Consider the following 25,117-nt stretch of genomic DNA (forward strand, 5'->3'; position numbering starts at 1 on the left):
GAGCCTCTCCCTCTTTGTCAACCCCGACAGCCCCGCCACCAAAGCAGCCATCGAGAATCCCTGAAAAGGCTACCTATTCCTTCGCTCTTGCCAATTCCTGCTTTGTACCAGCCTGGAACCTGAGTTACAATGGATTACGACGATTCAGCGCAAATTAGCCTGTCCTCGTTGGTAGTGATTATCGTCATCTCTGGCCTCCTAATACGGTACCTTTTCTTCTCTGGAGGGAACGGCAATGGTGCCTCTGGGTCGAGAGCAGCCGCCGCAAGAGATCCGCTGGCGGCAGCGCGAGCGCGTGAAGCAGCTGTCGAGAGGATACAACAAATGTTCCCTCAACTTGACCGACGCACGGTGCTGTGGGACCTCCAAAGAACAGGCGGCAACATCCAGCTAACTACGGAGAGGATTCTCGCTGGACGGTTGGAGACAGTATGTTTGGTCTTACTTCCAGCTCGTTGATAGTTATGACAGCGACATCATGGCTAACACTTTGTCTTCTTCCCAGCCGCCGCCCACATTCCAGCCGCCGCCCCCTCCCCCTGGCACTGCCACCAGTAGCAGCAGCACAGATAATAATAACAACGCCGGAGCGACAAACAACTCCTCCAGCGCGACGCCTTCTTCGACTCCGCTGCAGTCACAGCCTGACCTAATCACGCGCTACAACCTGCACGACAAGCTCAACCAGCCGCTCCCCGCGGACGACCCCGCCTCTGCAGGCAAGAAAGCGTGGAGCTCGAGCCGCGAAGAGCGTCAGTCAATTCTGCAGCGCCGGCGCGATCAGATGATCCTTGAGGCCAGACGGAAGATGGAGGCGAAGCTCGCCGCCGAGAGGGCGGCTGCAGCTGCAACTGGAGGCAGCAGCTGAGGTTGGAATGGTCATCAGTTAGGTGGTTTCTGATGCATGAGACAGGCAACCTCTGTTGACTGTACCAAGCGAAAGTATGGGCTGCATCTGATGAAGCTCAAGAACATGAGACGGCGAGCCTTCAGGATGCTCTCCTAATGTGGCGTCTGCTTAATCAGCACTTAAAGCCTACTCCTAACGTTAAAGAGCTGGAGGACATTTACGCGGGGCGAGAGCCGGTGCATAGAAGGTTTTTTTGGTTTCTTTGTAACGGATTGACATGACGGGATTGCATTCTCATGATGATCCCTCTGGGATGTTGGTCAAGGCCTTAATTGTGTCTGTATGTACTAATCTCTATCTTGTTTACATCTCAAGGTTTGTGATTCCCACCCACCTACTCCTGGTGTCGTTTAATTCCTGTCATGGCCCAAACTGATCCTGCTTTGCTCTCGACCTGGCTTCAACGTGAGCGCTTACCCACCATGAACGGGCTGAGTACTAGCATCATAAGCCCCACCCGTAGCGGGCCAGCCCAGCGCTTGGGCGAACGAGGGCTGTCATCGTGGCAAGCTCCACGGTCACATGCAGCAACGCCGACTTTTGCATGTCAATAGGCGAAACCAAGAGGAAACGGGGGATCGCAAGGCTGTAGCAGGCATGATGTAGAGTGTGCCGAAGATGGCACTTGAAGCAGAGCCGCCTACGCGTTTCAACTTGCCGTTGGGAGAGTTATCTAACCGACAAAAGAACGTAGAGTTCCTCTGTCTTGAATCTTAATTCATCTCGATAGTTCCTTCCCAATGGCAAGCACCAGGGTCACGGACATGGGAGGTCCTCTTGCTTATCACTTCCAGAGAGAGTGGTGCTCTGACTCTCCAAGTTCACTTCTTAGGTATGGATCCATAGTCGTGCCTCTCAGCTCTGACTCTTCCTCATTGGCAAGGTCATGCTTGGTCACAAAAACATTTAGGGTTTGATCAGAGGCTAAATCATACATTAAAATCATAAACTACATCCATCTGAGCATATGGGTCCCCAAGTTTTGCAACTGAGCTGAAGAAGGTCATAGCCCATCATGCCGTTCTCACTTTCACCTGCTCGACGCGCTTGCTCTGCTCAAGGGAATCTGTCGATATACAATCAGGCGATCCGCCCTCGCGGCGAAATCGACATCTCTCCCTCGCACCAGCAAAGATACATCCGCGAGCAGGTCGATCTCCCAAGCCGATACTCCCGAAGACTAGTCAAGTCCAGGGAAGAACGCTCTTCACACGAAGGTACTTACATCCGCGAGGAGTATTCAATCAACGAAAGTTGGACAATGAGCTTGTTCAACTCGTTCGTACCGGCTCTGATTCGGAGCCGCATTCCTCGATTCAATGCATTGCGAGGAGTTCAGGAAGTTGTACAACACTTGCAGGCACCGCATAGCCTGGAACCCCAAATGAATGAGGAGTCTGGGATCGGTCAGAACGGTATGACGCTCGCTCCAGTGGCGGTTGCTTCTAGAAGGGGCACCAGAGCCATATGGGACTTGACCAGCAACATGGCAAACGGAGAGAGCAGACCTAGCCAGTCGGGGGTTAACTGGAGATACGCAAGCAATGGTATGTAATCGTCTGCTCCAACGGTGCCCTCACCATACGACGAATCTTTAGCTGACTCGCCCACCAGGCGCACAAGGCCTCGTCACTTCCGGACAGGAGTACCTCAGACACCATGAGTCTAGCTATGACTCTAATTTCGAGCGTTTCCAATACATCCAAGGCACACAGGGTATCCTTCACGGCCTTCCCGAAAATCTCAGCGCAGAGGAGGTCACCATGCTGAGCGGCGCCATGCCATCTGCCCTTGTTGCTAAGTTGGCAAGACAGGTTGGCGTCGAACCTCAGGATCGCGGGTACGAGGAGCGCAGTTGGATTCACGTCGTAGTCTACATCTGTCTCTGGGCAACGTATCGAATCTTCTTTTGGCTGGCCCCTTTGGTGGCCAGCTTGTTGCAATGGGTCACAGAGTGGGAAAGGGACCACCATTATGTCCAGGAAGCACTGATTCGCTTGACTCGCTTTTTATTCGGTTTCAACCTGCTTCTCAGTAGTATGCGCGAAACTCGTTGTGCGAAAGCCATCACCTCATTCTTTGGCGTCATCGTGGATGACGCTCTGGGAGGAGTCAGAGAGTTTTCCGATAGGTTGGCCGCTGGTAAGCTAGACAGGCCCTTGTGGGAAATCTGAGAAGTCCCCAGAAGACAAGAAATCGTGAAGGGACTTTTGACGAATCAGCCTTACAGGATGTTGTTGGCTGCCTTTCTACGGAGACTTATGGTTTGGGATAATTGGTAGTCAAATAGGGTTTGAGTTTGACGGTGTTTTAGAGCTGGCAGCGTCATTGGAAAATTTGAGTGGGAAGCGCAGGTATATCGCCTAGGTTGCATACTAATTAATAATTGATCGTCTTTCGGTGTCAAACATGTCGTAAGAGGTTTCCAGTTGTCTGGGGCTTGAGAAGCAGGATGAGGTTCATGAGTGAGGATTGGAACATGACCATGAATAATGAGGAATGAGATGAAAAATCTGAACTTAAGCTTGGACGAAATCATGAAGCTCAAAACCGTCGCTGCGGGGCTGCGCGCCAACGTCTGCCCCACTTGTTGTGGCGGTCCCGCAGCGCGGTGATAAGATAAAGAGAAAAAAAAAACGCGGCGCCGAGCAATGCTCTTCTCTTTGGTGGAAATTTTCTTTGCATCTTCTCTGTTTCCCGCCCGCATCTTACGGTCGTACCACTAAACGGCCTCTTCCCCCAAAGTCTTCCCTCCCACATCGCCAGTTTGAGCGGGCAGGAACACTACAACCCCAATCGAAACGTGAAGACGTATCCGAGCACAAAGCAGTGTTCCTCCCGTCGTCGTCGCCATGATGAAGACCAGCCTCATGCGGCAAGCGGCTGTTTGCCGCGCCGCCCTCACTTCCCTTCCGGGCCGTGCCACCTTCAGGGCATCACCGGCGGCAGCTTTGGCCTTACCTCGCTCTTCTGCGACGTTTTATCGCCCCTCTACCTTTCTCATCCGTTTCTACGCGACCGAGCAAGCCGCCCCCTCTCGGGAGTCCAACCCTGAGCCGCCTACTCTCATCACTCGCTTCGAGGATCTCCACACCCTGGGCGTCAATGAGCGTCTCATTCAGTCTATCACTAAGGGCATGCGTTACGAGACCATGACGGAGGTCCAGTCCATGACCATTAATCCCGCCCTTCGCGGCAAGGACGTGTAGGTTGGCACCCTTGCTGCTGTGTGTGGTGTTGCAACGCCCGAACCCTCAGGTGCTGACGTCCATGTGTCTTCCCCCTCCGTTAGTGTTGCTCAGGCCAAGACTGGTACCGGCAAGACATTGGCCTTCTTGGTTCCCGTTATTCAGAGGATCATTGAGGCTCAGCCGGAACTCGAGAGGCCCTCGAGGAAAAGAGCCACGGCCGACGATATTCGTGCCATTGTTATCTCGCCCACCCGTGAGCTGGCTGAGCAGATCGGCGAGGAGGCAAGGAAGCTTGCCCGCAATACTGGCGTCAGGGTCCAGACTGCCGTGGGTGGTACTCAGAAGAATGCCATGCTGCGCAAGACCCGCGCTGAAGGCTGCCATCTCCTCATTGCCACTCCGGGCCGTCTGAACGATCTCCTGTCCGATCCTACCAGCGGGATTGCGGCTCCCCGCCTAGCTGCCCTCGTCCTGGACGAGGCTGACCGCATGTTGGAGGTCGGCTTCAAGGCCGAACTCGAGAGCATTGTCTCCCTCCTCCCCGATCGCAACACCGTCCCTCGTCAGACTCTCCTCTACTCGGCCACGCTGCCCAAGAATGTAGTCAACATTGCCCGCACCTATATCAACCCTGCCAACTTCGAATTTGTCCAGACTGTGCGGCCAGATGACACCCCGACACACGAAAGGGTTCCCCAGTTCATCGTCCCTTGCCGTGGCTTCGAGAACTTGCCTGCGACCCTCCTTGAGCTGGTGCGCCGCGAGCTCAAAGCTTCTTACGAGGACAAGACCAAGATGCCCCTGAAGACCATCGTCTTTCTGCCGACTACCGCCTCCGTTGTCTGCTACGCCAGCATGTTCCGCCGCATCGCCTACCAGGATAAGGATCTGCCACCCATCTATGACATCCACTCCAAGTTATCCCAGTTCGAACGGAGCCGCAACTCGGATAACTTCAAGCGCGCCCAGTCTGCCATCTTGTTCTCGTCTGATGTCACTGCCAGAGGCATGGACTTCCCCAACGTCTCGCACGTCATCCAGGTCCACCTGCCCAGCAACCGCGATCAGTACATCCACCGTATCGGCCGTACCGGTCGTGCTGGTAAGGAGGGCCAAGCCTGGCTGCTTGTTTCGGACATTGAGATCCCCGCCGCTCGCGACATGCTTCCTGGTCTCCCCATCAAGCGCTTTACCGAGCTCTCCGGCGCTGTGGTTGATGTGAAGAAGGCGGAGGAGAGCGAGCTACCCAAGGAGTTCGTCGATATCACCAACGCTGCGCAGAAGCTCCCGTATGAGATCATTTCCGAGACCTACAGGTCCTTCCTCGGCGGAGCCCTCGGTGATACGGACCGCCAGGATGTCGTCAACGAAATCAACAGCATGGCTAAGCACACCTTCGGCCTGGAGGAGCCGCCTGCCATTTCGCCCCGCCTCTTGGCTAACCTACCGCGTGGCATCAAAGGCCTGCGCTTGGCTGATGCCAACGAAGGCCGCTTCCGCAACAGCATTGGCAACCGTGGAGGTCGGTTTGGCGGCCGTAACGAACGTGACGCTGCCCCCCGCAAGCCGAGAGACGCCTGGGAGGCAATGGAGATGGCTGGCGCTCAGGAGAAACGCCGCCCTACGCGCGCTCGTGCCACTTTCTGAATGGAAATAATGGTCGTCAGAATTGTCAAACATTGGCTGGCAGGCGTATGGAAAGTGGTAAAGCCGGGACGAGAAAGGGAGTCAAAGTACCAGGAAATACAAGAATAAAGACGCGTGTATTATAACTTTTGGCAACTGGGCTGGTAGGGAGTTAGGTTGGTTTGATTCTCTCTGGGGGGGCTACTACTTCACACGCTTTGCTACTTAGAGGGTTGGGACACCTTCTCGTCAGCTGTGTCCCGGGTTCATTTTGTTTTTGTTCTAGCTGTTCTCTGGGGTTCAAGGTGCGGTGAGAGAGCCGGGAAGATACAAATCTGTATGATGATGACGGTTGTCGGCTGCTGTGTACTACTTCATTGTACTGGACTTCGGGACTGGGGCTGGGGCTGGGGCTGGTGCTGTTTTATCTTCATGGAACGGACACAAACAAGGTGGTGGTCATTACGGGAACTAACTCTCATCTCTCTCATCTCTCTTTTAACTTCTCATGCGTCTTTTTTGTTGTCTTTGAAAAGCAACGTGTACATATAGACTCGGTATTTTGGGGATTATCTGGCTGTTGTTTCCATATACGGTCTCAGTTTGTACGATTCTCTGTAATGGGACGAGCCTGTGATACCTTAGATAGCTGGTTAGAGATATCACGTTATGTCTCACAGATATTGAGGCCCTTGATAGATAGTGATTATCGACACATCATGGATTGCTTCCTAACATGGGTCCATTGCTCAGGAAGGAGAATCATATACCATTGTTGTTCCTAACGCCGGTCGCTAACCCTCTTCCCAAAACCTACAGCTAAAAGCACTCATGCACCTCGATACCTACTTCTTCATTCCATTTCCAGGCAGCGATGAAGGGTAGAGGAAGCTGTTCCCACATCCCATACAAACAATACCTTTTTCTCTTCACATCCACCAAGTAGGTATTATCTTCAAGGCTCATGAACCCATTCAGACCACATGCCTGTTTGCTTTCCATTGTAATCGGTCCCCAAATTGTAAACCAGATTTCCCATCGCTTCCCGACTCGCCTGACAGGGTATCATTTCGATGTCCTTCCTCTTTCTACGAATTGTAGAAGCAGTATATGGCACATGACAAGGTTTGCATCCTCAAGACTCTGAGTCCGGCATTGACATAGCCGGGAACCAGTCTTCCTAGGGAAGCAACAAGATCTGAGTGTGAAAAAAGTATAGAACAATGAAAGTAAAAGCAGGAAACTAATGCATGTAGCAACCTTGCTTGTGCTGCTTATGAGCCTATCGTGGTGCACGAAGCAGCGCGGCTCAGAGAACGGGAGGAAGCAAGGTATGGGCATCGAACACCAGCACGCGCTGGTCCCAGCCGGCCGATGCGAGCCAGCCACCAGAGCCAAATAGACACCAATCGACACCGGTAACGAACTCAGCGTGCCGATTCATCAGCCCAAGCTGTTGACCAAGCTGGATGACCGGGGGCTGACTGGGAGCCGGTGGCATGGCGGCCGAGCCGTCGCTCCACACGCGCACGGTCATGTCGTAGCTGGCCGAGGCCAACACGTCGCTCGCGTGGGGGCTCCAGGCAAGGCGGCGAACGGCATACTCGTGGCCCATCAGGATCGACAGCGGGCCGCCGGTGGGGTTGCGGATGTCAAAGGTTCGAACGAGACGATCGACACCGGCAGCCGCAACCACGGTGTCGCGGTACTTGTTCCAATCATGGGTCAGGATCTCGCTGGGCACGGCGCCAGCGTAAGTCTGCCCATTAGCGAGGGCCGCGAGTACACCGACGGGAGTCACGGGCGGCGCGTGGGCCGGAATGACGGTCGTCAGATGGTACTTGGCCGACACGGGGCTGCGCAAGTCGTAGATGCGGATGTTTGAGTCGGAAGAGACGCACGAAATCAGGTTAGGATTGTGCGGTGAGAAGCAAGCTGAGTAGGTGCAGGTGCCGACGGGGAAGGTCTTGATTGACGTCGGGCGAGAAGGAGACCACTGCAGAGCTGGAGGTTAGGATGCGATAACGAATGCGAACTTGACATGCAGACTGACCAGCTTGACTGTTCCATCCCAAGAACTTGAGATGAAAGTATCTTTTACGACTGGATTCCAGCACACAGAGAATGCTTCACGCTTGTGCTCTACAAAGTTCATGACGGGGAAATCGCCACTGGTCACCAGATCGTACAGCTTAACGGAGCCATCGCCAGAAGCAACGACCAGCTGGTTCTCGTTGATCTCAGACCAGGCAAGGTCGTAAAGCGCATCGTTGGTATCATAGCCTTTCTCAAGCTGGATGCCTGCGGGACCGAGACCGAGAATGAACAGCCGACCATTGCCCACTATACCATAGTTCGCTGCGGCGGAGACGGCGATGCGGGAGTCGTAGTAGGGAGAGTACTTGACGGCATATGGGTTGTAGCCTGGAGTACGAAACTCGAGCATCGCGGACGCCATGGCTGCTTTCAATTATTCCAGTTATCGACTGGGTGACGTTGTCGTTCTGGTTGGCTGCTGGCGATGTTGCTGCTCTGCGGAGCCTCGGTATGGGATTGGATGATACCAGATGCCGGATGCCGCGCGGGGCGCGCTCGACCTGCAACGAACCGAGAACTTCGAGTAATTGGAAACGTCGAAATGGGTAGCTAAGCGGTCGAAGCGTTAAACTGAAGCGCGAAAATGCCAATTGATCAGCTGAAATGTCTCGGTCGTACGTAAGTATTTGGTACCTGCCCTGCATCTAGTTTGTGGTTGCTGCGACCGGAAGGAGGGGCGCGCGGGTGGTGGAGCCTCGGCCTCGGCTGTTGCGTTGGCTTGTGCAAGGGACGCCGGCAACGCGCTGCCCCGCGGCTCCTGCCAAGCCTCTCAACCCCATTCGGGTTAGTTACAGTAACACGTAGTCTCGTGATTGCGCTCCCCTCCTTCTGTGCTATCCTGCGTCATGACGCCCCAACCGAAACGCGTCGCGTCATTGGTCAGCCCGCCACCATCTTAACCTGCCAGGCACTTGCATCCCTCAACCTTGACTTGGGCCTCAAGTCTGGCGATTTAACATGCCCCGTTTCGGCCCGATAAATCTCGAATCTGTTATCTCGGACGATCATGACCCCGAGATGACAATCTGCGGCAGACCCATATCCATGTGCGAGACAATCCTCCAGGTTCCCAACCAGGCTCTCGCGGTCTTGCTTGATTGCCAATAATCACGATGGACGCCTTCGTGACAAGGAAACGAAAGCCCAGTCCAGATCTGGCTAATGCTAGCCAGAATGATGACTCTGAGCAGTCAACTGAAATAAAGTTGGCTATCCTGTCATCTCTATATCCAAAAGTCGACCAAGAGACTCTTCTCGATGTTCTCCTTGCCCACGACGGCGATGTAGAAGCAACTCGCCAGGCCCTGAAGGCCCCTTGTCTGTTGCAGACTCCTAAGGCCAACCGCAGCGGCCTGTCTTCTCAGACTTCCCTCCGGGCCTTCGCTGTTACTTCCAGCAATAACGCCTCTCCAGACTTCAAAAGGCCTAAGGTACTATCCCGAAAGGGGCAAACATTACACTTATACGACCCCAAAGACATCAGCGAGCACACTCCATGTTCCGTCATCCTTAACTTCCTCCCTGCTGAAGAAGCCAATGCGCTGCTGTTGGAGCTGCTTGAGGAGGCCAAGACTTTCCAAAGAGCAACCTTCAAGTTGTTTGATAATGTCGTTACGAGTCCGCACACCTCTTGCCTCTACATAGGCAGCCAAAAGGAACTACAAGAGCAAAAGCATGAGTATGTATACAACGGAGAGAAGATGACGGTGCGGTACCCTGATCCTGATCTTGTAAAACAAAATTTCTCGAACACTTACTGATTGGCATCGCTATATAGGACGTTAGGACATTGACTCCCCATCTAGAACGGGTCAGAGCCCGTGTCCAAGAAGCCGTCAATCGCGAAATTCGAGAACGCATCCGCACCCACTACGGTGGCAAAAAGCTCAAGTATCAGGCCCCGGGCCCCTGGATCCCCAATGCAGCCTTTGTAAATTGCTACAATGGTCCACAAGAGAACGTAGGTTGGGTAGGCCTCGCCTTAACCCCTCCCCCTCCGGCCAGCTCCTCAAGCCTCCCTTAACTAACCTTCTTTCAGCACAGCGACCAACTAACCTACCTCGGCCCACGCGCGGTAATTGGCTCCCTCTCCCTAGGCGTAACCCGCGAGTTCCGCGTGCGCCGCATCCTGCCCCCCAACTTCGACTCCTCTAACATCGCCAGTCTCTCATCCGACTTCGACCCGGACATGGCAGGCCAGATCTCCATCCACCTACCGCACAACTCCCTCCTAGTCATGCACGCCGACATGCAAGAAGGTTGGAAACACTGCATCGCCCCCGCACAAACCATAGACCCGCATCCGATTGCGGGCAACCGGCGCATTAACATTACCTACCGGTACTACCGGTCGGCCTTTCATCCGCGATACACCCCTCGGTGTCCGCCCCCTTGTGGGGTGCCAGCTGTGTTGAGGGTTGTGACAGCGAAAGGAAAAAGAAAGAATTGGGGTAGATATTTTTGGATGTGTCATGCAGGGAATGTGCCAGGGAAGGAGAACTGTGGTTTTTTTCGTTGGGCACAGTTTGATGATGATGGACAGCCTGTCGGATTCAAAGATGGCGAGAGTATGACAAAAGATGATCAGGTGAGGCTTAATGATGACTGTGTCGGCATATCGAAGGGAAATGTCAGAAGAGAGGAACAGGAAAATGGATGAGGATTTGTGTATGTGGGAAAGGCTATTGGCATTCACGTCCAACCCTATCCGAGACATTGGATCATGCAATTCTAGAGCCGGCTTTGATCTCTAATTCATGTGGCAGTTTCAATTAAGACATATTCTTTGCACAGCCTAACTGCATCCGGGCTCCCTTACTTTCCACAGCACTCACAGTTTCACCCCCTACGGCCACCACCCTGACCATCCCCAACCCCTTACATTCTCTTTCCCCTTCAGTGTTCCGAACAGAGATGGTGTTTTTTCATCTTCAATGGCCATCGTCACCTCTTGATTGGTGTCCACCTTGCCAGCCATCCTTCCCCTGGTGTTCGGTTTCCAGCACTCGGTTCCCACATCAGTATGGGTGAGCCCTATCAGCCCGGTCTCCCTCCCTCTTTCTCTTATGTTGCTGCCAGTTGTTTTATCCCTGCAGAGAGGCTTAACAATTGGTTGCAGTCTTTCCATTGCTACTGCTGTTGATGGCGCAGTAGAGGGCGGCACACTGGCTACCGACCGCATGCTGGGACTTTGCCGGACTTGACCGTTGTTGATGGCCGCTACTTTGCTTCGTACTGATGCAATTCTTCCGGAAGGAGTCGGAGTTGATGGTGATTCTATTTTTTGCGGCATTCGGGAAGGAGAAGGAGAACTGGGGCTCGGTTGAGTACAGATGGGGGAAAGAACCGTTCGGTTATTGTTCCTGTAGTTATTTTGCCCCCGCTCAAAGCGGGTAGTCGGTATGAAACCGCACACTGATCGTGGCCGCTGCAAGATCGGTTCGGCGGCAGCTTGAGCAGTCGATAGCAGAACAGACGGCGGCCGAAAGGCCAGCTGTCTTAGACTGGCGCGGCGTCTTGGGATGGCAGGACCAGTTCTTGTCGCAAGGCTCTCGGGTCTTAGTATGGACTCCTCCTCTTCTTGCTTCTGTATCATCTTCTTGGCTCCCAGATCAGTAACCTGGCCCGGATGGGTAGCCAAGAGCTTCCTGCTTCCCAAAGATCGCAGTGCTTTGGCACAGGAGGATGACGATGAGGACGTGGTTATATTCTGACGAACCACAGGGAATCGGGAGGATTCAACCCGTCTCATAACATCCTATGCTCGATCTAGCCCCTAGTGAGAAGCGAGCATCTCAAAAAAGGGGCTGCTGTCATCCTCGCCTATTGGGCGCCAAGACCACAAAGACGACGAGGTGTGTCGTCGGATGGTGGCAGTCGCCATGGTTTGCAGGATGGTTTCTACGTTGACAACGCCTTCAGCACCCACGTCAGGTTTGACTCCTGGTTCACTCATTCCTGCTGCCAGTACAGTGCTTCCAGGAAACGCAGAATGTCGATACTTCACCCGGATTTGCAGATACTCTGTCTCGACGCCAGCCAAATGGTGTTCTAGGTCCTGTATCAGGTCGTCGGGATTTTGGCGTGCTGGGCTGGTACCTTGTCGACGTGAAGCTAACGGCAAAAGACGGACGTGCACTACAAAAACGACCTGAGATCCTGGGCCAAGCCTGCTATTTCTGCATTATATCTTGTCAGGAGGACATATATGGAAAAAAAACGGTTCGAAAAGTCCGACATACTTCATGCATTCCGGGTCGTCAAGAACTTCGATGAGTGCACTCTGACTGGTTGGCAGGATCTCCAGAGAGACGTCGTACAAGTAGCCATACCGTGTAACTATAATGAGTTACCAGCAGATTCCTTACAACTCTTCTCTGGGGGTATGTGTTGGGATCACTTTACCTGCAGATGGTGAACCGGATCCTTTCCCAGTGTCATGAATATGTTGGACAACAGCACCGGCCTGGCAAATCCGGGTGGACAGTACTACAGCCGCCCAAAAGCTGAGGGTCTCCTCATCGAGTGAGGGTGTTTCAGGGTATACGAAGATGTGAGGAGCGAGAATCGGCGTCTGGAGCAGTGAAGGATTTGGAGAAGAAGCACAGTCCTTTGGCCGAGATGTCTGAAGCCATGAGACTTGAGTCGTCGGCCTGTCGGCGTCTGAGTGGTACCAGGTCGGCAAGAGAGCAGGATGCGACATAGGCTCAAACGCCGATTTCGGTCTCCGAGGAGGATCAGGTGTGGCTGGTAGAACCGGCTCTACCATGAAACAGGCCTTGTCGCTGCCAGAGCCTTCAGTATCCCCCGAAGAGTACTGTTGTATTGGAAGTACCAGGCTGGATCGTTTTGACCGGGGTGAAAGAAGACGGCAGGCGGCGTTCTTCAGCTGGCATGGGTTTGTTAAGGATGTGGCTCGCTGCTGTTCAACCATCGAGGCGCCGGCCAACAGGGTAGCATCGCGGTCGGCCTGGCGCAAGCAAACTGCAGAAGCGTCAGCGAGAAACATTGACATGCGCGGCGGAGGGGGTTACCAACCACCTTCTGGTGTCCGCGTTGGCCTAGGAGCATGTCTGTCATGTTTGGAAGGAACGGCGATGGCTGAACCAGAACCGCGGCTGATAACCTGGGCCGCGGCCCATCTGTTTCCGTCGGCTCGCCTCTTTGGAATCGTCAAGGGGCTGTCGTCTCCAGGCTGTTCCGGCGGGCTCGCTATTCCTGCGTTTGAAGCCACGTTGGCGACAGAGCTTCGTGACCAAATATCGTGGTCACTATCGTCCGGCTGGACTGAGAATCGCTTCTTGATATGTAGTGGGCTTGGTACGTCGCTGCAGAGCCTACTATCTCTGCCGTACGTGTCCACAGTAGCTTCCTGCTCGTTGCAGTCTGTTGCTTCTCTCGACATATCACTGCCAACCTCAATAGGGTTTTGGTTCATGTCTGCAGAAGTGAGCGATCAGTCAAAAAAATGCATCTGCCCAGAACCAGATACGGTGTATAAAAGCACTCTATAGCCAAAAGAGTGGACTGTCAACACGAAAGGAAAGGTATTAGTATCTCTATTCGTATCTTGAAGTAAGAAAAGAACTAGAGCCGCTAGGTAGCTATGCCGGCCAAGGTGCTGTCGACAACAATTGAAACTCTTGCAAGGCGCTTTTCTGGTCCAAATTAGAAGTCTTTTCTCAAGGCTCTAAAGAGAACGATGTGGAGAGAGGTGGCAAGGCCCAGTTGGCTCTGTTGACTGCTCCTTTCTAAGTCTATCCAACGGAAGGAGCGATGATTAGGTAGGTAATCGAATTTCCAAGCCTTATCCATGGAAGGTCGAGTAAACGACTCAAAAAGCAGGAACCTCCACCGAAGGTAGTTCAGCTAAGTAAGGCATACAGGCAGAACTAAAGGAAGCAAGGACATTGAAACTTCACGAGCAGCCTCTGGCTGATGGGTTATGATGACTCGATAGCCCGACAATTAAGCGACTGCGCCAAGTGTACGAAGCAGATTGGACTTGACTCCCTCGACCTCATTCTCGTCCATGTTGAGAAAGTTGATCTGCAGGAGTGGTTAGCGACTTCCATTGTCTTCACAAAATTTTTGACTTGAGGAGACGCACCAACTCATCCGCTGTTCCGGCGCCGCCAAACAACACCGCTTCCGACAAGCTGGTAGCCACCCCCCTCTTGACCCTCTCTTCCCAGACCCCCTCCCAATTCCACTCTTCAGGGCGCCGTGATGCAGGAGTCGGAGGAGGACTTATCATTGTGGTAGTCGCGACAGGCGCACCAGATCTTGCTTTACCTTCCTGTCCCTCATCGCCGTCCCCTTCACCATGGTCGCCAGCACTACTCCTCACATCGCCATCAACCCCGCCAGTGGCGGGAGGAAAGATTTTCCTAGCTGTCATTCGCCTGTGTGTGCGCCAAGCATGCCACGCGCCTGGATTTCCTGCAGCCTCAAGAGGCACGGAGTCGAGCACGAGCTCATCATCAAACGTACTACGAATGTATCGCAATACTTCATACGTTGAAACAGATCGGCCATCTCTCCCTGCACCTGCCCGTGTTGTCTGCATGTATGTTGGCACAGTCGACGACGCGACGCTCGCGGCCATAGAGATACCCGAAGCCTCTGAACCGGGAGTGCCCGTCACCCCTGTTGCTGTGGCTATCGGGCGGGTCGGTGTTGTCGTGCCGTCTGCACTTCTGCCGCCAACGACAATGTTATTGCTGCTTGCATTGGCGCTTTCACTTGCGCTCCTTTCCCGCTGTCCCTGGGCTTGCATTTGCGCTCTGGCCCTCGACCGCCGACCAAACCAGTTGGGGAACCCATGCCGTAGACTGAAGCCACCGGGCGGTAACCTTTCGTCGTCTGAGGCGCTGAAAGTATCTCCGTGTTGAACGTCTGTCGAATACATGTAGGTTGTAAGTGGGGTGACTAGCGGATGGAAGATATCGGTCGAGAAGGTGACGAGTGGCGGGAGGTCCGGATAGGAGTCGGGGAAAGAGATGTGAAAGCGGAGTATGGCCGGGGCGTAGGGTCCTGTATGATAGAATGTCAGCAGATACCTCAATGTTTCGAGGCCGAGATTGATTCAGTGAAGCGGGTGACAGGCCTGCCTTCCAACCTTTGCGGACGAAGATAACCCCTGACCAAAGGCTCGGGTCTCCTGGCGTGAGACTAACGTAGACGCCATGGGGACAAGCTTGTTTGAGTCCGGCGCTGGAGAAATTGTGATGCAGTTAGCGTTGTCATTGCTCGAGTCCGCAGAATTTCGGAAAATCTCGTCTCTGTATGACGGTGAAACACATACAACTCTGCGAGCAGGTGATGCCGTTTAACGGCTGATAAGCCGGCCATTTTTGCGGCGGAGGGCGAAGCCATGATCGCCGATCGGGGTCGCCCTCGCAATCCTTCTTCTAACACTGCTTTGTATAGATTCGAAAATAAAACGAGTGCGAGGTTCGGCCAGCAACGAAGAAAAGTATAAGACAGGCGAGATGGAGATGAGACGGGAGGCGATCGCGACACGCGATACGCGATGCCAAAGAGGCTGTGACATCAAGGTTCATGCATCATCGCCAAGACGGGAGCTACTGTGTACGGAAGCTTGCAAGCTCCAGCATGACAGCCGACCAAACGGCAGATGCCAGGCCGCGAAGGCCAGTTATAAGGGTTAGGGTTTTACGTGACCGGAGCAAACCACCTGCTCGTGCATCTTCTGGTACCTGCCTTTTCCCCATCGATATCTGAGGACCTGGTTTGGCATAGGTGCAGGCATTCGTCCAATTGCAATATTCTGGGCAGCGCGTGTACTCACTTAGGAAGTGTAGTAAGCGGAGATCTGACGGATTAAGCTTCGGTTGTTGACGGCTAGTGTACGGATTAGTTCTACCTTTTTTGGGTGCTGCTCGCTTTCTTTCGCGTTTCGTCCGGGCAACCTCAGGCTCTCTGCTACTGTGGTACCACTGTACCAAAAAACTCCTCTCAACGATCAATGACCTCCTCCTCTTTAGTAAACGCTATCCATGCATGCCGATCCAAACGGAAACCATGCTTGTTCATCATCTGCCGTTGGCCCTCGCCAACCTTCCCAACCACAAGTGCCCTTGCGCAATCAACCATCGCGATTGGGTACCCGCCGCGGCCGAGCGCTTACTGACCCACTGGCGTCCGTCTTTTGCCATCTAAAAAGAGAGAAGGGGGGGGAGTAAGAAATGGGGTAGGCGTGGGAAGGCAACAAGACATTTCTCCCGCGCAACCGTCTGTTTTCCGCCATGCAATAAGCTGCAGGATGGCCAAGGACTTGAGCAGCACCCCGGATTTTCATGACGCAAGCCGGGCTTCGATCTTCTTCTTCTCCTGTTCGCGCAGCTCAGCCAGCTCCTCCTTAGTAGCATTGTACCGTGCAGTGAGCTGGTTGAAAGGGTTCTCCGGGCTCTTCTCGAACTCCTTCCTGATGCGCTCCTTCTTCTGGTTCAGGCGCAGGCCAGCCCCAGAGCCGTCGGCATCCATCTCGGCAAGCCGCCTGGCCTCGAACTTCGCATACGCTGCAGCAAACCGCCTTTCAGGGTGCCGATCGATCTTCTCAGCGTCCTTATCCGTTGCCAGTGACAGCGCGTCCAGCGCATTGTCGATGCCTGACGCATTGAGAGCCGGCAAAACCTTATTGCTGCGGTTATCATCCAGCTGCGAGAGATCCAGCCCTCTCGTCTTCTTAATGGCATGCTTGGAGTTCTTAAGCGTTGCACGACCTCCAATCGCAGCCTCTTCCGCTGCCAGCAAAGCCTCCTTTTCGGCCTTCCGGCGGGCCTGCTCGGCCTTTTTCTGGGCTTCGAGCTCCCTAGTTGGAGTAACGAGGACAAGATATGTCAGCACTCGGTCATCTCCTGAACCTCAAAACTTGGTAGGTTGTGTATGACTTCCCACGCCTGGTTCTGGCACGTAGACGGGCTCGGCACAGGTGCAGGTCCATGCAGTTCGCCCGTCCTACCCTGCCCTTCCATGGGATGAGGCGCGGAGGGGAAGCCCAACGACGTGCTTGAACCAGCAAAAGCATGTCATAGCGCACATGCAACAAAGGAGAATATGCCGTCTATCGCGTCCAAGATGCAGAAACTTGTGACACGAACCATCAGCACATCCTGGAAGGGCCTTGGGAAAAGCCCCAGGCGAGCATGACGCAGCAAGAATCCCCCGCTTACAATCTTCCTTGGAGGGATGGAAGCATAGTGGCTAGTGGATCATGTTTGGTCTGGGATGAAGACGAAGACCGTGAACAAGAACACACTTACTTCTTGGAATTCTTTTTGGCTCCTTCTTCCCACTTCGCCGCCTCGGCCGCTTCTCTCGCAGCCTCGGCCTCAGCAGCTTTCCTCGCTGCGGCTTCTGCCTTGCGAGCTTGGCCGGCAGCCTTCTTGCTGTTAACTTCCCAACCGCCTTTCTTGCCCATGGTGCTCAGGGACTGATCAGCATATCACTGCGCGAAGAGGGTGAGGTGCCGTTTTGACTTGTGTATCCCACGCTGTTCAATGGGATGAACGGATAGATGACTAGCTTGCCTCAAAAAAAGCGCGCAGTATCAGATTCTGGCAGAGCACATGTATTTCAGGGCAACGGATCGATGCAAATGGTGGCTATCTGGGGCTTCCCGTTCGCTCGCAGTTGGAAGCTCCGAGGACTCGTTGGAAACAAGATATGGTGGGGCAGAGCTACAGCTGGCTAGCTCTGATCCTAACCCACAGCGGGGTCAAGTCAGAGGCTTGGCGTGCTGCCTTGTCACCTCCGCCAACTTTGCCTAAGGCAGCTCTCAGCCCACTAGTGGGTCCGCTGCAGCTGCCTCGAACGGGCCGTTCCTAACTGGAACGACGAACCTCACACAGTACCATCAGGCGCCAGAGACACCAAAAACCTTATGATAGAGAGCAACCTCAGTGGACCTTTTGCAGGCCGAATGGTCTCTGCAACAGATGGATTGATTAATTGAACCTTACCCTCGTCACCGTCACCAACCACATACCTTAAACGTCGATATCCGAGGCTGTGTAAGACAAGGTCTCTGGGGAAACTGTGTTTCGACTCTTTTCCAATGTGCATCGCATACGTACTCTGTGATATCAGAATGGGTTTCGTTGTCCCAGTCACCAAGCATGTTACCTATGTCTACTTATGTGAGGAACATCTGTGCTATGAAAGCAAGTAAACCACTATGTCTACATCGCTGTGGTAACTAAAGTGCTCTTATCAACTCCAGGTCGTCGGCATAAAAACAGCACCCCCAACAACGTCACGAAAGTCGAATACGTAAACACATAACTTAACCTCTGCTGCCCTTGTGGTCTAGGCAGGCTGTTTGAGTCCTTCGGGCCCCGAATGACCAAGGCCGAGTTCTTTAGACGATAGTTGCATCATGGAGATCTGTAAGCAGCATCCTGCTGTTCCATCGGATGGCTATGCTGGCACTCTGGCAGGCTGAAAGCTGCATGCCAACCCAGAGAAGTATGGGTAGGCAGTCAAATATGCCTGCCTACCCTTGCTTCTCTGGCACAAGCTGCCAGGTGAATCTATGAAAAGGAACAACGCCGCGCCCATGTGGTTCCGCCACAAATGCATGGAGCTATAAATCGCTAGCTGCTTAGAATCGACGTTCTAAAGGCATGTCAGCATCGAACCAGTGCCTGTCGCTAAGCATAAGGGTATCTATGTGTTTGTCAACAGTGCAGGCTGCAAATTCCCTCAGCAAGCCTCATGAGAGGTTGGGGGTCGATGCTGGCATGCGAGTGACCAGGTGCAGGATGCCAGCTGGAACGCTCCACGCCATCTCGATTTGAGCAGGATGCATGTCAAGATGGAGTAATTTGCGAGACACAGCACTCGGCCGCTCGGCGCGATCAATGCAGACATAACGGCCAGTGGTGATCCTTGAGAGTTTCTCTGCCGCCAAAGGTCATCGTTTACAGCATAGATACATATGGAACACAAGGAAAGGGCCCAACTAAAGTCCATGAAGCCCCAAGCAGTACCCTGTCTGTACTCCCAGGAGAGGATACTTACGCCAAGCACTGGAATGCTGCTTTCGCACACCAACTGCGTTCTCCATGGCACCGTCCAGCACAATCAACCAATGATCTTGCCAAAGATCTCATGTTAGGCACCGATCGGAAGAACATCTCTCATCTGAGCAATTGTTACCATTAATGTCCTGCAGTGTGCCCGCCATAAGCTCGAAAGGTCGAATGTGGTCGAGGGGTAAGAAGTCTGCTCTCTTAGACACGGTTCACCCCACCACCGGTTTGGTCTGCTTTCCTTACTGCTTTGTGGACCAGTTTGCCCGCGAAGTAGCAAGCATGCTTGACAGCGGTGCCCAAACGAGCAATAATGCCGAGCTGCAGCCACCCCAATTTTTATCTCACGGACAACATATGGTTGGGGCTGTCAGGGATTATACGGCTGCCCAAAGAATCAGAATGGTCCTGGGGATGATCATTTGGAAGTCTCATGCCCTAACTTGATCCAACGGAAAGACTGGGACCGAGCCGCAGTCATCAATAGTGAAAAGAGGACTTTGGCGGTCTAGACTTAGGTTACAAGACTGATTGATCAATATAGACCAGTCACAGTCGTGTCTCGAATTGCATTGTAGTCGTAACGTGTCAATTAGAAAGTATCAAGAGATTGCGCATTCCAGTAGTGTTGCTTGAGTGTCCGATATCACCGCCTAATATTTTATTCTCTGCTTAGTACACACCCATGAGCATGACAGTCCCATTTCTATCAAAAAAAGACCCTGAGAGTAGAATAAATAAGCTCTTGTCTGGCTTTTTTGTTCGCTCATAGGAGAGTTTAATTCTCCTGTAGTCCACTTGGCAAGAGCAGTTAGTTACTTTATTGGATGCTGTAATAGGTATATGCTGTGAGCCCCCATAAGTGAAGGAGACGTCGATCATGGTGATTGGTTATGACAGTGTAAGATGCAAGGCCCAAGTAGGAACTGCTGTGTCAAGGACTGGTGAGAATAAAGCACACACCATAACAGAAAAGTCAGCATAAGAGTAAATTCAGACCGTCCAGCCGTTGCAAGACTGGGGTGTCGGATGAATCACTAATTTCATGGAGAATAGATCATACACATCACAACAGGCAGAGGCCAGTGTGAGAAGCCTACTGCATCATGCATCTGCATACTTGCTATTCGATAAGCATCTGATTTGGTCAACATGCACACCGGTTTTGTTACATTCACAGTTATGACTCAAAACGGAGTCGCACCTTCACTGAGCCTGTTATGTACCGGACAGGGCATGATGGTTGCTATGAAGTGACAGCATACATTAGATATGGTTTTGGAACAGCGATTATCCGGCAAGACACAAAGCCGTGTCTAGGCCTGTCGGTTCCCAGAAGGCCAAGCCTCAGTCGGAAATGGTAGCAGATATCGTTCTCTCTTCTTTGAGGTGTACGGTTCTTTCTTGATAACTCACAAGGCTGACCGCTCTGTGCCTCTTCATCACATACATTAGCAAGGGTTACACGACAGGTTGAATGGCCAAGCTGTCCGGGGGTTGACATGGGCTCCAATTCATACTAGAGACCTACCATTGTTGGCAAGTGTTGAGTGATGTTGTCAACCTCATTGGCCCTCAAAGGGTGTTCACCCTATCTCTAATTCTCCATTGGCGCACCTAGGAAGCGGGATAAGGTGAGGAATTCTGCTGTGTCACGACTCCGAAATCTGAATGATGGGACTGGCTCTTACTAGCTTCGTGTGACCTGGATAATCAATGAAGATTCATAATACAAAGCTCCAATTAGCCTGGGAATATCGACGACTCGGCCTGAAACACACACTTGGTAGCATGCAACAGGTCTTCGCTTGTTGGGACCGTTTCGAGGAGATGACATGACTTCGATCATTCCTCTTCAAGATATTGATTCTTTGGGAAGTAGGCCGCTGCCAATGTACACAGCTTGAAACTCGCAGCAAAGCAAGGGTCATAAACGCCAGTAGCGGATTCTTGGATAAGCAAGCAAATTGGAAACATTCACATGGGCACCTGATGCGTGGCTAGAAGCAAATCGAAAGTCTCGAAGATACCTCGTCGTGGGCGAACTTGATGTTATTAGAGATGAGGGCTGCTCCAATTATCCCGAGGCTGGAGACAAATAAAATGTGCGGCAGAGGTGAAGTTTGGTGGCTGCCAATGTGGACGGTGTGATGACAGTATCGAGACAGGAAACCATACATGAAGAGAGGAAATCAAGCTAGGCCTGCCCGTAACCCCGCCTTCTTTATTAGTAGCAAGGTTCCCGATCGGCAAGCCGAATCCGAGGATTGTTGGGCGCCGCTTGGCGTTTGCCAGCCAGCCAAAGGATCCGAACCACAGTGTCGGGTCGGATCAGGTTCTCAGTGGTCTGCAAGATGTGAAAGGAAATTGGTTGGGCCGTGGTTGGGTGGGCAAGTCCGCTGTCTTGTCTCACATCGGGCACATACTGTGTACGGAGTATTCACATCAAAGGGTTAAGTATATCTAACAAGATAATAGGCGGTTTCTGATCGTGCGATTTGAGGTTGGTATTCATTCTGAAGATGAGCCCTGATATCCCACACTCTTTTTTGTAGAGCAGGCGCTCCCTTCTCTAGTGCACTATGGAGTACTTGAGCAAAGGTCTAGCCTCAGAGGGCGTACCATGAGACACCAACACACGATCGCCACGATGCACAACTATCAGAAGGATTAGAGATGGTGCATGTATACATGCATATATGCATATAGCTTGATCCCATGTCTTTGCTGCAGCCTGGTGGCCTGGTCCCCTGGGGCTGAATGAGCCACTGCGGGAATTGGAGTGCGGAAGACGGGCAGCCAAGCAGAGCTGTGCATTCCCAGTGCTCTAGAAGTCAGGAATTCGCTTCTCGGTACCTTTGATCACTCGCAGGAAAAGGGCGCCCGACTAGAATATACCTAAGCGCCGTTTGGACTGTTCACTGTTCGGATGATGGCTACATCAACAGAGTCAACTTTCCCTCCAGCATGCAGCTTTGACTGTAGTCCGCGAGTCGAGGCCTCAACGCGAAGCTGCATAGAATATGATGCCATGATATTCAAGATCAAACGAATGTGGATGTTTGCAGGCTGTGCAAGCTTGGTATCGGCCAAGGTGCAGTTTGAAGGATTTCACCGAAGATCTGATGTACATGACCAAAACAGTTGGGGCGGACGGTGATATTGACCAATTTGATGCAGTAGCGACGTCCCCATAATCTTCGCGAAGCAGATCTTTGCGTTGACAAACAACATGCACATGCAGGCTGCACACAGCAGGCACCATATCAGTACCATGTATGAGTGTATGGTGACGATTCTGGTGCTGTGTTAAGCATGAGGGAGTGGGATGGTAATGCGAACTGAAGTTTGACGTTCAGGGAACACAGTATGGAGTGAGCTAGTTCCCAGGTGAGGCGTTGATCACCAGCCAAAGGCGACCCGGCGGTGAGGTTGACCACCGAAAGACGAGCCGCTAGCCGGCTTCCCGTCTTCCGGCGTCCCGGTAGGTTGGTAAGCTCCGCTTTCAACAGGTTTCGGCGCCAGGAGCATCCAGCATGTTAGATGGTGTTAAGCTCACGAGCCACACCACCAACGCCAGTTGTGGGCTGTCTGACGTCCGCGGTGTCAGTGGCGTACTCCGGAGCTAGATCCGCTCAAATCTGTGCATACCTACACCTTGGCTGACGTGACGAACTTCAAGTTTTTTTTTTTTTTTGGTTGTCTTCGCCTGTTGCTATTCATTTCATCATGCGCTGAGCTAAGTGCGGTGTGTCCGGCTCCTTGTCCACTCGGCTCCATTCCGTTGCGTCAATTTGTGACCACAAACTACCGTGCCAAGGGGGTGGCAAAAAACTGCTGCATATGGCAGCTGGGCTCTACGGGCGAGCGGCATCGGGGAAAGCGAGCTTCCAACTTTTTGGATCGGCTGGCTGGTGAACTACGCTCTCGGTTTCGAGCCTAACCCCGTTGCTTTTGATAGACCCTTAATTTTGCAGCGTCGGTTGTACCTCAGAAGTATGGATATCGATATGGAGTCCAGTCCATTAATTTGGTGCGTACATCCTGGTATTGCTCCCTGCCCAAATCATCCGTTTCCATCCCCTGAAATTTTTCGTAGGGCTCGCTGCATGACTTGCATGCTAGCAAGCAGCGCGAGAGAGTTACCAAGGCCTTGGGCACCGCTCCAACGCTAGGCGCAGCCTTAGTGCGTCGGTGCCGCCACGACGGCACCTCCTATGCAGTTATCCAAGCTTCTGGACACCATACCACCCTCCCAGATAGCAGTTTTCGAGCATGAACCATACGGATAAGTCACTAACATGCCCCTCATAGCTCCATATCATAGGGCTAAGCACATGACTGGCGCCTGCTGCATGGGGCCCACGAGCCATGCAACCGACCAATGGCTTTCCTCCGTTTGCATTCGCGAAACATTCGGTCAGGACATAGCTGAAAGTAATGACATCCTGCATTACAAAACATCGAAAAGCGACAATAGAAACTATCGCTCCTTTGTTTGACACAATCGTCATCATTATTTGTTTTTGTGACGGCGTCTCGTGTATGTACAGATTAGCGCGGAAGAATCAATGGTCAACTACGTAGATCAACAATTTGGAAACATCCCTCTTTCTTCTTTCATCCCGCTCCAGGATGGAAATAGCTCCAGTTTTACAAGTATCGAGCTAGTGTATCTTTTTGAAAGTTGGGTGTCCGCAACTTAATTTATGACCTGATTGCGCGAAGCTGTGCGGGATTGCGGTCAGTCAAGGTTGCACATAAGTTTGTGATCGGCCCGGCAATCTGGTTGGGTTTTCAGCTGGGGCAGGCACCGGATTCTGGAAGCGAGCTGACTGACACGTGCGCAGGGGATCCTTGCTTAACGTTGTCCGGCTTTCTTGCTTGTCCCTATTGGAACTTAGGGTCGCGGGGCCGAAATGAGGAAGATCTCCAATAGCTTCGACTAGCAAGTCTAAAGCAATGTCGACGATAAGATGAGATCCGATGACGAAGTGGCTGTTTACTTATGCAGAGTGAGTTCTCAGCTGTTCAGGAGCGTTTGCAACTCTTTTTAGAAAAAACCCCGAGCTTGCATCCTTTCTAGCTGGAAGCCGACGCACTTCCCGCTGTTTGTAATGTCACAATAAACCAAGCAGGAAACCGTAGCAGCCCGCTTTCGCTGTTCCTGGTTCTGATGTCAATCGATCCCTGCCAGTTGGTTCCGTGCTTCTGGTACTGATTCCGGTTGGCTTCCAGGATCTGAGGAACCCACACCAAATGGGCCAACCCCCTCCTCACAACAAGCTTGAACCCTCTCTTGACCTCCCAATCGTATCCCTCCATGCCCCCGGTTTGTGTCACCACAATGAGGACCAGGAACCGGGGGCATGGCCAAACGCCTAAGCAAGTGGGCATCATGCCCCTCCGGATAGCTCCCCGATGGGCTGGGTTTGGTCCTACCAGCACGTGTCTAAAGAAGGCCACATCGATGCCCAGCAAATCTCCTCTCTGAAATAATGATGCTACTTACTTACACGGAATTCATGTGTTGTAATCTGTGCAAAAGTTCATGATCAGCTGTGGCTTGCCGTCCGTCCATTTTGCAGATGGTGATTTTTTTTTTCGGGCTGGCTTCATGACTGAGATAATGGGAGACACCAAATCATCTCGTGATGGCATTAAGCCCACAGTGTCGACGTTCGCTTCGGCAAGTCTCTCGATTAATGGATTCTTTGATCTAAGCAATTTTACGAACAGCTTCAATCATCGGGGATGGAGACAGGGGTCAAAAAGTAAACTGGTGGGAGGGGCAAAACCAGACTGTCTCGTCATTGGGTGGAGGTGCCGAGCTTTTGGAGTTTGGGCTGAATTGGAAATTCCAATTGCTCTGCCCAATGCTTGTTGTTTTCCTTTGCTGGAAAATTCGGAAGAGTTTCAACCCTCGGAACTTGCGCGCACTAAAATCCATCTGATCCTTGTTTTGTGACTCTGGATTTCTTGCGCTGGCTGCGCTGTGATCTGTTGGCAATTATGACGTTTTTTTTGCCGCGATTATCGACGGTTATTTTTTGGTGCCGGGACCTAAGCAGCGCAATCATCCGATCACCAGCCAGTGCACGGCCGCCGAGTTTATCGGGACCCATGCTCATAGGCCTCGAAAACAAGGCCAGGCCTGGCACAAAGCATCTGGCAGCAAAAGTACGTACAGTTCACTCCACGCTTGATTGCTGGGGCAACACCTTAGACAACGGTTT

At 52.6% G+C, this 25,117-nt stretch overlaps 8 protein-coding genes across 8 annotated transcripts; 4 read left to right on the top strand and 4 right to left on the bottom strand.

Annotated features, from left to right (window-relative positions):
- Nucleotides 1–129: 129 nt before the first annotated feature.
- Nucleotides 130–868, top strand: CTHT_0033060 (uncharacterized protein; the record flags this gene model as incomplete). The annotated part of the gene is made up of 2 exons (XM_006693681.1): nt 130–429; nt 506–868. 2 exons carry the CDS (start codon nt 130–132, stop codon nt 866–868), a joined length of 663 nt encoding a protein of 220 aa, XP_006693744.1.
- A 1,057-nt stretch (nt 869–1,925) lies between these two features.
- CTHT_0033070 (uncharacterized protein) lies at nt 1,926–3,084 on the top strand (the record flags this gene model as incomplete). Its single annotated transcript, XM_006693682.1, has 2 exons — nt 1,926–2,457; nt 2,525–3,084. The coding sequence occupies 2 exons, from the start codon at nt 1,926–1,928 to the stop codon at nt 3,082–3,084; spliced, it is 1,092 nt and encodes a 363-aa protein (XP_006693745.1).
- Nucleotides 3,085–3,762: 678 nt separating this feature from the next.
- CTHT_0033080 (ATP-dependent RNA helicase, mitochondrial-like protein) lies at nt 3,763–5,748 on the top strand (the record flags this gene model as incomplete). Its single annotated transcript, XM_006693683.1, has 2 exons — nt 3,763–4,115; nt 4,203–5,748. The coding sequence occupies 2 exons, from the start codon at nt 3,763–3,765 to the stop codon at nt 5,746–5,748; spliced, it is 1,899 nt and encodes a 632-aa protein (XP_006693746.1).
- A 1,288-nt stretch (nt 5,749–7,036) lies between these two features.
- CTHT_0033090 (uncharacterized protein) lies at nt 7,037–8,185 on the bottom strand (the record flags this gene model as incomplete). Its single annotated transcript, XM_006693684.1, has 2 exons — nt 7,037–7,723; nt 7,847–8,185. 2 exons carry the CDS (start codon nt 8,183–8,185, stop codon nt 7,037–7,039), a joined length of 1,026 nt encoding a protein of 341 aa, XP_006693747.1.
- A 751-nt stretch (nt 8,186–8,936) lies between these two features.
- Nucleotides 8,937–10,422, top strand: CTHT_0033100 (uncharacterized protein; the record flags this gene model as incomplete). Its single annotated transcript, XM_006693685.1, has 4 exons — nt 8,937–9,530; nt 9,602–9,784; nt 9,863–10,082; nt 10,412–10,422. 4 exons carry the CDS (start codon nt 8,937–8,939, stop codon nt 10,420–10,422), a joined length of 1,008 nt encoding a protein of 335 aa, XP_006693748.1.
- A 1,177-nt stretch (nt 10,423–11,599) lies between these two features.
- CTHT_0033110 (uncharacterized protein) lies at nt 11,600–13,261 on the bottom strand (the record flags this gene model as incomplete). Its single annotated transcript, XM_006693686.1, has 4 exons — nt 11,600–11,915; nt 12,066–12,162; nt 12,229–12,807; nt 12,862–13,261. The coding sequence occupies 4 exons, from the start codon at nt 13,259–13,261 to the stop codon at nt 11,600–11,602; spliced, it is 1,392 nt and encodes a 463-aa protein (XP_006693749.1).
- A 530-nt stretch (nt 13,262–13,791) lies between these two features.
- Nucleotides 13,792–15,177, bottom strand: CTHT_0033120 (small conjugating protein ligase-like protein; the record flags this gene model as incomplete). The annotated part of the gene is made up of 4 exons (XM_006693687.1): nt 13,792–13,872; nt 13,934–14,859; nt 14,945–15,039; nt 15,131–15,177. 4 exons carry the CDS (start codon nt 15,175–15,177, stop codon nt 13,792–13,794), a joined length of 1,149 nt encoding a protein of 382 aa, XP_006693750.1.
- Nucleotides 15,178–16,143: 966 nt separating this feature from the next.
- On the bottom strand, nt 16,144–17,269 carry CTHT_0033130 (uncharacterized protein; the record flags this gene model as incomplete). The annotated part of the gene is made up of 2 exons (XM_006693688.1): nt 16,144–16,660; nt 17,112–17,269. 2 exons carry the CDS (start codon nt 17,267–17,269, stop codon nt 16,144–16,146), a joined length of 675 nt encoding a protein of 224 aa, XP_006693751.1.
- Nucleotides 17,270–25,117: the final 7,848 nt, after the last annotated feature.

The sequence above is a fragment of the Thermochaetoides thermophila genome (genome assembly GCF_000221225.1).
Source record: "Thermochaetoides thermophila DSM 1495 unplaced genomic scaffold scf7180000011816, whole genome shotgun sequence".
Lineage (NCBI taxonomy): Eukaryota > Fungi > Ascomycota > Sordariomycetes > Sordariales > Chaetomiaceae > Thermochaetoides > Thermochaetoides thermophila.